Source organism: Beauveria bassiana (genome assembly GCF_000280675.1).
Source record: "Beauveria bassiana ARSEF 2860 unplaced genomic scaffold BBA_S00057, whole genome shotgun sequence".
Taxonomy (NCBI): Eukaryota; Fungi; Ascomycota; class Sordariomycetes; order Hypocreales; family Cordycipitaceae; genus Beauveria; species Beauveria bassiana.
Window position 1 is genome coordinate 37,826 of NW_007930892.1, and position 11,597 is coordinate 49,422.

The 11,597-nt window shown below is 52.3% G+C and overlaps 2 protein-coding genes across 2 annotated transcripts in view; one reads left to right on the plus strand and one right to left on the minus strand.

Moving 5' to 3' along the window:
• BBA_09535 (fatty acid desaturase) overlaps positions 1-1,336 on the minus strand; it is a gene marked incomplete at both ends in the record, with an annotated part of 1,815 nt that extends 479 nt beyond the window's left edge. Inside the window, 3 exons of the mRNA XM_008604632.1 lie at positions 7-171; positions 227-914; positions 1,158-1,336. Coding sequence (XP_008602854.1) covers positions 7-171; positions 227-914; positions 1,158-1,336 — 1,032 coding nt within the window. The remainder of the gene's footprint in view (positions 1-6; positions 172-226; positions 915-1,157) is intronic.
• A 2,333-nt stretch (positions 1,337-3,669) lies between these two features.
• Positions 3,670-9,350, plus strand: BBA_09536 (transposase-like protein; the record flags this gene model as incomplete). Its single annotated transcript, XM_008604633.1, has 13 exons — positions 3,670-3,707; positions 3,745-4,783; positions 4,966-5,337; positions 5,643-5,814; positions 5,877-6,247; positions 6,454-6,520; positions 6,563-6,573; positions 6,648-6,661; positions 6,715-7,695; positions 7,848-8,234; positions 8,293-8,497; positions 8,547-8,908; positions 9,176-9,350. 13 exons carry the CDS (start codon positions 3,670-3,672, stop codon positions 9,348-9,350), a joined length of 4,194 nt encoding a protein of 1,397 aa, XP_008602855.1.
• Between the last annotated feature and the right edge of the window lie 2,247 nt (positions 9,351-11,597).

Here is an 11,597-nt window from a genome sequence, read left to right on the forward strand (position 1 = left end):
GTGTACCGGTTGATTGGTGATGAGGTGATGCACGTTGTGGCTACTCTTCCACCAGCCAATGGACAGACCGCAACAAAAGTCGGCAATAAACATGCCAATGAGGGTATCGACTTCGAATATATGAGTGATTGCTAGATGGCCAGCATCGTGGGCAGTAAACATGAGTTGATGCTGTGGCAGTATAAGTAAGAATGAAGTCGAGGCAGATAGAGATAGATTAGCTTACCCAAAATAAACCAAGAAAGAAGGCCGAAGTCAGGTACCAGCCCTTGTTCAGACTAATCATCGAAACAGCAAAAAGTGTGAGATAGCGCGCCATCTCCTTGCCATACTCTAGATACGGACAGTTATACAAGCCATGGGCTTCGATTTGTTCATTCAGTTTCATGTACTTTTCTGTAATGGCCACTTGAATGCCGTGGTTCAGGCACGGGTACTCGCTCATATCTGTCTCCCGTTGCTGCTGCAGGGCCCATTCTGTATACTTCTCGGGCGACATATGCTTTCGTCCTCGCGGCAGCAGGCGAGCCGCCTCGAGAGCCTTTTCATCAGTCACCTCTGGCAAGGGGAGCAGAGCGCACCTGGGCGAGGGCCTTCTCGAGCAAAACGTAGGCTGGGGCTGGCGGCCCGTCTGGAGACAACCGCGATTGCCATCGTCGCCGCCCACGGGCTTATTGAACAATGTGCCTTGTTTCAGCCTCGATTCCAGACCGATGCTGCTATCGACAAGACCCTGACTCGAGACACGCCTCTCCGCCAGGGCTGCATCTATCAATGCATGAGGCGTGGCTGTCGTGGCGGGCTCGTTGGATGAGGCAGCCCTGATTGGCGGTGTCATGTTATACCAGGGACTCGTAGGCTTCCGGCCAACCCGAAAGGCCTTCATAGTCTTGAGGGTATGGGCCGCATGATACCTATTAAAAAGAGAAGTCGGTCAGCTGGAAAGGCGCTTTTCTGCTTCTGCAAGTCATTGAATACCCCATCCATTGTCGAGACGCAGGAACGGTTGCAGACTTCTCCCCCAAGCTTAAGCTTGCTGCAGCTGACAAGAGGCTATTCTGCACCAAACAGCTGATGACGCACGACAGACGCCGCCACAACAGGCACACGGGGAAAAAAGAAGATAAGCCAGTAAAAAAAGGGTTGGGTTTATTTACAGAGTGATTTCGCTCGTCCCATCTCTCCCAATCATGTGTCGGATGGGCAAGTCACCGCCAGGATGAGCTTGCAGCCACGAGTTGAGCCTCAGGACATAGTCCTGAAAAATGACGATGGCATCGCCATTGGCGACCATGGTTTCAATGTCTTGCCTGGACAGGACAGTGTCGCCTCCCATTGTGAAGGATTACGTATTTCTTCCTCGAAGAGACCAGCACAAGGACCGTGTCGGGAATCTCGAGTCGCTTTGCTTTGTGTCGAATACGGGAAGCAACGTGTGGTAATGGAAAGTCGAAGAAGATGAAAGAGATCTTAATAAAGGAGGATAAATCAGCAGGTACGATTATGAAGAACAAGAAAGGAACGACGAACTGATGCGACGAGATAAGCCTGCGGCTACGACTACCTATGGCACAAAAAGCCCCCCCCTTTAGGCGAGCAGCACCACTTTCAAATCACTACCCAGGTCCTGGTGCCTGTGCAGCACCCACGCGAAGACAAACCAGTCTATCCATATTTTCCAGCAGATTGGAGCACGCAACGGACACATCCTTTCCCGCCACGAAACCCGCAAAAATCAATGACGAGCGCTGAACCTGTCACATTCGAGAGCCCTGGCACCTCACCCTGTTCTGAACAAGTACCACAAACAACAGCCTCTAGAGCGCTTCTGAAGCTCTACTGATAATGTACTTTGATTCCGGCGACTTCGGTAATCTCAAGCCCATAAACTTCTAATACGGACAGTGCAGCAACGGGCAGCGAGCATCCTTTCCAGACAAGAGATTTAAGCCAGTGCCCAATCTTGTTTTGTAAAGTTTTTACCACTGGCAGCGCTGTACTCCAGGCATACACGAAATATGGCGGGCTTAACGTGCGACGCGTGGCGGATTGCGGTGTCAAGGCTTGAGAGAGAAGCCACTCCTTGGGGCAAAATACACAGGCACCCGCCCCCCCCAACTTTCTCACATTCCCCACCCCTCCTCTCCTGCACATGGACACACGTGCCACTCCTGGTGGATTGCTGAGAGCCTGCCCATATGCTACTTGGACAAGGCTCTCTTCATTGGAAGCGTCATAGTTACTTTTTTCTTGTAGCGTGGTCGTCTACCATTGCATCTACATTTTTTGGCTGCCCCAAACTACCTAAGCAAAGGCAAGCTCTTTTGCTATGTTGATGGATATCAATATGGTGGAGTCCTTTATAACTTCTCAATTAGACAACCTTATCAAGTCTGGGCTGAGTTGAACACGTCGACAAAGACCTTCACGTTGGTAATAATCTCCATTTGTCAGGAAAGTAAATCCTAACTGCCGCATCATCGATTTGTTTCGTTATTAGCTCTGCTCGAACAGCGCAAATTCCTATGGGCCGGTTTTTGACCAGAAGGGGTGTCGTCAACAGTTCTGTCGTCCAAAAGAAAAATGACCGTTGTTTGCAGTCCAGTTCGGCAGCATGTCCTGCTGAGGAAATCGTGGCCCGTGGGCGTGTGGTTGCTAGAGCCACATCCTTCCATTGTCCGTTCGTTTCTTTTCGGCACGTTGGTGGCGTCAAGCTTTCTTAGCCTCCATTGTGACACCATCTGTCAACTTCTGCTTTTACGATCATGCCTCACTGGCGCGCCTCGCTCATCCGCCTCATGACGTAGGAGGGGAGTGTCGTTAGTATTGTGCCTGGTCGAGCTTTGCCCGCACATCTTCTCTTCGACCCTTATCTTTTTGGGGGCAACAATCTCAACCTTGATTAGTAGAAGGGAGTGTCGTTAGTATTGCGCCTAGTTCGTCAAGTTCTGACCGTCCATCTTCTCCTCGACCCATTGTCTTTTTTTAGCGCAAACGATTTTCGAACAGCCTCAACAGTGGTTAGCGGCTTTCGTCTCGTTGGTGCTTTTGGGCGCAACCGGTTTGGCTGATGCGTTAGTTGCTTTGTGGCTGCTCCCTCTTGGCATCGCCAGCCTTCCACCTTCGCCCTGGCCTGTCCATCTCCGCCTGTATCCAATTCGCCAACATCGGCGTTTGTTAGTGGCCTTTGGGCGGTGGCCGTGCATGACTCGTCGTGCCTGACTGATGGTTGCTTCCGCCTGTTCAAATGACCACTTATTCGTTTATTTCCATCTTCTGGGTGCTCCCAATTCTCACAAGTGCGCAGCGTGCGTTCTGCCTTTTTGGGGGGTTGGGGCGGGGGCTCCGGATCTATGGCCGTCTACGCAGCTACTTTTGGCGTGGTAGCCCCCTCGTGAGGCCCGGCCCCTCCCACGTCCTTTTCCGGTTCTCGGTCCGGCCCTCCATTTCCTAGCCCGCGCAAGCCACTACCTGCTTGCTTTACTCCACGATGTCCAGATTCATCTATCTAACCCATCCTGCGGCTTTCCGCTCGTCCCACCCTGGACCACCACCCAGTGGCTTGGCTGGATGGCGTGACCGGTGCCTACAGTAAACAAGGGGCCTAGTTGCGTCAAGTGCACTCTACAGTAGCCACTCGCACCTGCCCCACACCAGAGCAAGCCAAAAATGCGCGACGAAGTAGCATCTTTCATCTACATCACAGGGTACACCATACCTTGTGTTTCTAGACCAGAAATATAGTGGAATAAATCGTAATAAATTTGCACAAATTCCCGAAGCGCACGCCGAACGGCATGGCGCCTGCGCCACCAAATGCCCCTACGCTGGTGATGCGCCGCAGCGTGACACCTCTGTGAGCCCCGGCCCGTTGGAAGGCCCGCAGAGATTGATCACGCGCGACAGCATCCCAGTGCGCACTCGCCCCTTCACCGAGAGCAGTAGCCCGATACGACAGCAGTCCGTACGACCGGCAGCCGAAAAACGACAGCAACGACCGAACACGAACCGCTTCGCACCTCTACCGGCCCAGAACCAAGATGCCGACGACGCTCTCGCAGACGCCGAAGTCCTCATCGCGGAAGCCCAGAACCAACTCGACATACGCGCCAGCATCCTACGCGCGTACTCACAGGCAATTGCAAAATGCGCTGAGCAATTCTCTTCTGGATACGGAAAACGCTTTGCGCAGCACATCCGCTCGACGATCTTACAGCACTGGTCGGCTGCCTCCTATCGCGAAGCGTCGCCAGCCCCTGACCATGCCGCCATCTTAGACAGCGTGGAGAAAACCCCGCGCACAGCACCACTCGATAAAACAGTGACCTTTGCCGGCGTCACGCGCGCCGCCAACGAGACGCAACCCGGAAATCGCAAAATCACGCCCAAGGATGCCCCGAGACGTAAAGCGCAAACACCAAGAAATAATAAGAGGGTTCTTATCCGTCTCCGTAAGGACTCGAAATTCTTCGGCAAATCACTCCAGATTCAACTGGCAATACGCGACAAGCTACACTTGCAACTAGCAGACCTCCTGGACATGGAAGAAACCAACACGGGGTTTGCCCTAGCCCCTTCGACCATGGCTATCCAGCAAAAGATTCTTCAGAACCAGCAACTTTGGGGTTCCCTGATTGGGCTTGAGATCGCGGAAAGGGACATTGAATGGCACACATACCTTATCAAGCATTTCCCGCGGACAATCACGTCATGGGATGGCACAGAACTCGACTACAAGCAAACTGTTGAAGAAGCCATCAAGGAGCAAACTGGACTTCACCCCGTCCGATGGAGAAGCACCGAAACCGACAATCTCACAACCACGCTGATCATCCATTTCAATCAACTCTAAAGAGCCGCTTCCGCCTCCTCGGCCTCGTTGACCTCTCTTTCCAGCTTACAAAACCCCCGCGCCTCATCCTATGTGACATATGCTGGTTATTCCACACACCCATGCAATGCCAGAAACAAAAAGTCTGCGGAAACTGTGGAAGCCGCACCCACGACCGGGAAAGCTGCAAAGCCAACACCAGATGCGTAGGCTGCCACGGCCCACACGATACAGGCTCATCAGAATGCTTCGCCCTCCCAAAACGCACCGCCCATGGAACCCGTGCTCTTTCCAAGACAGAACATAACTACGCCATCCGGCAAGGCAAATCTGCGTACGAGCGATGGGAGCTCTCGCAACAACAGTCCAAGCCCACCGAAACCACGAAGGGCCCGGCGGAGAACCAGGACACGGGTGACGTTGAAATGACCGAGGTAGAATACACTGAGCCAGAGCTACAGAACACTATAACCACTGGAGAACAGACCGACCAAGCTCAAGATGCGGTACGAAACTCGCTGAGTGGGCAGAAGAACAAGGGCTTCTCCTCCTTAACGAACCCGACACAGACACAACCCGGCCGGCGCCTCACCGACGCGCAACCACAATAGACTTGGCATTCTCCAGCATTGACCAAGCCGCTGCGGTTGTGGAGGAATATCTCACAACAGGCTCACTGCATTACACAGTGTGTATTGAAGTACTGGCAGCAGAGGCTCGTCAGCGGGTTGCAAACAGATAAAAAGTGTCGTTGGGCGACGAAATGGAAGATTTCGTTGCTCATGTGAAGAGAGCATTCACCTCACTTCAGCCACTACTCGACAGCCACGAGAACATTGAACAAACAACGTCCTCACTCACAAATATTATCGAGACGGCAATTTGGACGTGCGGTCATCGCCAAAGTAACCACAAGGCCGGGAAAAACCCCTGGTGGAACGAGGAATGTGCAAACACGCCCCTAGACTTCCGGGTGCTCTGGCGTACGACTGAGAATTCAACGGGGAGGAGACGCAACGCGCGCGTATCCGTTTCAAACGAACAGTTCGCCGGGCTAAGCGGGACTTCTGGCGTGGGATCATCGCGAGCATCACAGCACCGGATGACGTCTATAAAGCCACACGCTGGCTAAAGCCTCGCCAGCGGATATCCCCACCCCCCATTCGGGTTGGCGAGCAGATATTCTCGACCAACAAAGACAAAGCTCGAGCCCTTGGCCGGGCCAGACTCACACGGCGCTCAGCTAGCGACGATATCGCCGACCCTTGGTCTATTCCTGTCACACCGGAAACCTCAATTCCCTTTGACCAAAAACTCTCCTACGAAGAGACACGATTCGGGCTCCTTAGCACAGGCAACACCTCCCCTGGCGCCGACGGTATTACAGTACACATGCTTCAGAAACTCTGGCCAATAGTAGGCCACCTCGTCACAGACATCTACAACGCGTGCCTGCAGCACGGCTACTGCCCACGCGCTTGGCTTGACGCGCCGCCGCTTTGGTGACGTCTGCGAAGCTCACTGTTCTTGGGGGGGCAGCTGATTGTCGGTTGGCGGCCTGGCCGCTGATTTCTGTCTGACTGGTAGATTCATCAGTGGGGGATCATCGCTGTATCCTGCAGTGTCTCCGAGTGGAGGAACTGATTCCAGTGGTGGAGCAGGGACCTGGTGAAGTCGTTGCAACGGCATGTGCGTAGCCGTGGTCAAATTTTCTTGCGCAAGCGGCAATAGATTCCGCAAAGGTGCGTAGCACATCGGCTCGGGTTGCCATGCGTTCCTTCTCTTTCGCGATAATTCTGCGTGTCTCGGATTCTAGGTCCAAGGCATCAAGTGTGTCGATAATTCCGTCTTCTTCGTCGTAGTACGATAACACAGTACAATAGGCAGGTCTGTCGGGCTGGCAAGCGCGCCAAAAGTCGTACAAATAAAAGCACTTGGAATGAGGCGCGTGAACCTGACGAAGAGAGAGGCGAGAAAGCTCGCGATAGCTCGTACCACGAGATTTGGTACTGCAAGCACTGTGGATCCGCAAAAAAGCCACACTCCATTACGACAAACCTAAGCCGAGCCCGCAAGCACCTCCGGGACTTCCATGGCATCCGGGTTCCAGAGCAGGCTGAAAGGTCCCATCTACAGAAACAGCAGCATGGCACCATTACGGATATGTTCGGGAGGCAGGAGGAGCGCCAAGCCAATCGAGACATTGACGAGGAGACGTATTTGACGAATGCGATCAATGTCCCTGCTTTCGAGGAAGCACTCGCTAGGCTCCTTGCAGTTCGCAATATCGCCCACACTTTTATCGAGTATCCCGAATTTCAAGCAGTTATACTCTCGTGCAACTATATGGCTCGAGATGTCCTCCTACGCAGCCGCAGGGCGGTCCCGAAACTTCTCGAAAAGACTTACGCTCAACACAAACAAGGTCTCAGCGAGAAACTGCATAACTCTCTCTCATCTATGGTCCACTTCACCATTGTCATGTGGACCTCGTCGGAACAAAAGGCAGCATATCAGGCAATCGTGGTCCATTTTGTAGACGCGGAGACGAGAGAAGTCGCCCAAGCGCTACTGTCTCTGCGTGAGTTCAAAGGAAGCCACAGTGGGGAGCTGCAAGCTAAAACTTTCCTGGAAGTGGTCAAAGAGTACGACCTCGGCAGAAAGATTGGCTATTTTACAATGGATAATCACGAGGCCAACGATACCATGCTCGACGGCGTCGCGGAAGAGATTGAAGGATTAGATCCGGTCGCCAGGCGATTGCAATGCAGCGGCCACGTTATGAACCTGATCGTTCAGGCCTTCCTCTCCCGGAGCAAGGCAAAGAAGATCCAAGAGGACGAGCAGGAGGGAATTGACGAGGCGTATCAGCGGCTGAGCAGGGCATCAGGAACCGGGGAGGCAGCATTATGAAAGCACAAGCAACCGAGGAGTGGCGCGGATTTAGTGTTCTAACCAAGCTGCACAACTTGTGCATATATTCGCGAAGCTCGACCAACATCTATAACGACTTCAGGTCTAAGATTGGCAAGGCCTTGCCGAGGAACAATGATACACGTTGGAATTCATGGTTTCGCCTCATCGACGTGGCTATTGAGAGACGGACAAAGCTGATGGACTGGATTGAAGAAAATCATGCCAAAATTGAGAAAGATGCATTGGGTCACAGCGACTGGGACGAGCTCAAGGATATTCAGGCGTTCTTGCAGGTCTTCCACCAGATATCAGTACGGCAGGGCCGGGAGAATACACTCGACGAAGTCCTCGCTCACATGGACTTCCTACATGAACACTTCACGCAGACTAGAAACCGGGCTTCCAGTAATCCACGCTTTTACGCTCGATTTCATGTGGCCTGGCTGAAGTTCGAGAAGTATTACCAGCTTACCGAACAGGCGCCCGTGTACGTTGCTGGCATTCTCCTCCACCCGGCACTGCGGAAAAGCTATCTGAGTGAGCAGTGGAAGAGGAACCCAGGCTGGGTTCCTCTGGGTTAGCGGTGCTGTAAAGGCCGTAAGAAAGATTTGGCTGACGGAGTACAAGGCTTATCAGCTCCCTGATAAACAACAGGAAAATAGTCAAGAACTCGACGAGTTTGACCGCTGGAGGCGGAAGGTATACTGTACAACGAGTGAGGTGAAGGACGAATTCGACCGCTTCATTGATGTAAGTAATTTATACCTTCTGATGACTAGTTTCTGACGATACCTGGCAGAGCTCACAGGCTGCAATTGGACAACAGATTGCCTTGCAATGGTGGCTCGAACCGACTCAGCGAGAAAATTTCCCCTTACTCTGCCGCATGGCTATTGACGTATTCTCCATTCCGCCAATGTCAACGGAGGCAGAGCGAATCTTCTCTGGCACAAGACGGCAGGTGACGTGGGATAGAAGTAACATGTCTGCTAAAATGGTGGAGGCCTGCGAGTGTATCAAAAGCTGGATTAGTGTTCCAAAGGGAAAGGGAAGACCGCTTCTCGCTGGGGTGTTCAGGCGAGCAGGAGATGTTGACGCGGCTGTGAGAATACTACAAGAAGATATAGAGAGAAGTCAAGGGGAGAAAAGTAATGGCGGACCGTGAGAATTGCCAGCACGGGTACGCCGATAATGCTAACCTCTTCGGAAAAGTTGAATATGAGTGTATATTGGCACCAAGCTTGGGAAAAGAAGCTGCGTTGTAACCAGTCTTTTCGTATGAAACTGAAACCGGTTTCATACGAAACTGAAACTATACCGGCGTCCGGCTTCATGAAACTGAAACTCACCTCAGTTTCAGTTTCATAGCGTGTCTATCCATCACGGTCACCGTGAGCCCGTAGTAGGTGTTAATCTTTGACCATGCAGCGAGCACACCGGCACGGTAGTACGGAGGAACCGCATCCTCATCTTCTGCACGTATGGCATCAAAATCTTCTTTGACGCTCTCAAGTTTGGTGAGCAGGAAGTCCATGGCATAGAGTACTTGCCACACCGAGCCCTGGCCACCCTCGCTGCCCTCGCCATCTGTACAGTTTTGTAGACGCTTCGTGAGTCGCTCAAAAGGCTGCAGGAGCTTATAGAAAAGCTCAACCTCGTGCCAGTCAGCTTCGGTGAGGAAGTCGATTGAAACCACAACGCCGGAGTTACGAGATAGCCTGCAGACGAGTACGACATGCTTGCTCGGGAGCTGGATGTCGCTAGCCCAGCGATGGGTGACGTACACGACTATAAATAAGGCTTTCACTGCAGAAAGTCCAGTCGCTATCGACTGCTCCCCGCTTGCGTGGTGGCTCAGAGAGGAGCAACAGCAACGATACCCCCGCCTGTCTAGAATGGCCGTCGATATTCTATCAATACCGGCCATGTCAGCTGAGCAGAGCGCATCTTTTCTGGTGCACGGCGCACAATATCGTGGGACCGATGCCGGCTAGGAAGTCGTACAATTGAGAGGGGACAGTGCATGAAAAGCTGGATCAAGAGCGACATTACACGGGGGATTCCATTACACGGGGGATTCCATTACACGGGGGATTCCGGTTGACTTGGTCAAAGAGTGAGGAGAACGAGGAAGTTGGTGGCAGTGAAACATGGGATGCTCAACAACTTGTTCTTAGTACTTCATACTTTGATGACGTCATCTCGTGTATTCCATGGAATAAGGTTCCATACGAGGTATATTCTATATTCCATATTATATACGGACCTGTATGGAGTATGGAGTATGGATAGAAAGCCTGTGGAAGGGTAGAGTCTCAGATGTCGGTGCACATGCGGCAGAGATGCAACTTGCAGTATGCGCACTCGTAGATCATGTAGCTGGGACCAGAGCGGCAAAACTGGCAGATCCATTGCATCAATATGCTTTCTGATTTGATCAGAGTAAATGAGTGTAGGCAGGAGACAGACATGGCGTCGAGTAAAGGTCTGTGCTAGATTGAAGAGCGGACGGAGGCTGAATGTTTTCGGTAGAAGAGGGGGTATCAATGGCGCAAGCAGTGCAGAATGGTTTGCAAGTTGAGGAAATTGCCAGTCACGACCACGCATGAATTGGCTTGGCTTGCTCCTTATAGTTGGACTCAGGCGTCGATTCACCGGAGAAATAGGTCGTCAACGGCGTGAAGGCGTGCGACGCAACAGGACATCAACGAGGTGAAACAAGTCTGATATCGAGTAAACGAAAAAACAGGGTTCCAGAGCAGTATGAGGCCGTGGCGCAACAAAGGCTCGGAAGAATACTGACGTAGGCTGCAAAGCGCGAGAATAGTGCGTCGTGATTCAAGCTACCAGTGAGCCAACTGGCCAGGTCTTGTAATACTGTTTTGATCGCAGAACTCGGCTGGGCTGAAGTTGTACGTCTGCACGGTCTTCCAGCTCACTATTGATGCGCCCTGTTGTGTATCGAGTAACGATGGATCGCCCTTGCAAGGGAAGTTGCTTGCGTCAGCGTGAAAAGGTGCCGTCATGAGTCATGACATCGTCTGGCTATGTATTTGTTGAACTTGCAGCTGTGAACGATATACGTCGTCTCTCTATGGCTTCCAAAGTGCAGCCTCATAACGGGGATGTGATGCATGTGGCAGCCGGCGGACAAACAACTGCTATGGCGCAGCCTGTCGCTGCGCAATAGGCCTAATCCCGTCCGCTGCACATTCCTGAGCCAGGGAACCTGCACAACGAGGCATCACGGCATTTGTTGCATGTACACCAATGTACATGAGCCGCGAGACATGGAAGAAGTTTTGGGGCGTGCATGGGCCACCTGGCTTCAAAAACCGTGATAGAAATCCAACTGCAGACATGAACGGTCACAGCGTGGGTTCGAGGGTTCAGGTAGGTACGGTCCGAAGCAGGCACGCGGTCAATTCTATTGTCTAGCGCTGGAAGATTGATTGACATGCCGTAGCTCAAGGAGCTACAACACAGAATCGATGCAACAATTTCTGAAGGGGTGGCGGGTTCATCGTGCAAGCCGGCCTCGGCTACCATGTGGCCGCACGCTGCCAGGTTCGTGGCATGACCCCTCTGAGGCAGAAATCTCTTTATGGCCCACCGTCTTGAAAGCGGCGACTTATTCATGTACATCTTGATGTACAAAGATTGTAAATCAATCGGCCTGAGTTATATAGAAATCCGCCTGAGTTAATCTAGAAGTGAGAGCGCCTGCTTCAATAGCCCCGCTAGTAGGAGCCAATCTGATAAGCTTAGAGCTCATTCTTTACTCATAGTTGACAATAGCTTCATATAGCATCGGGCTCTCTCCCTCCTACACTTTTCTTATTCTAGTAGG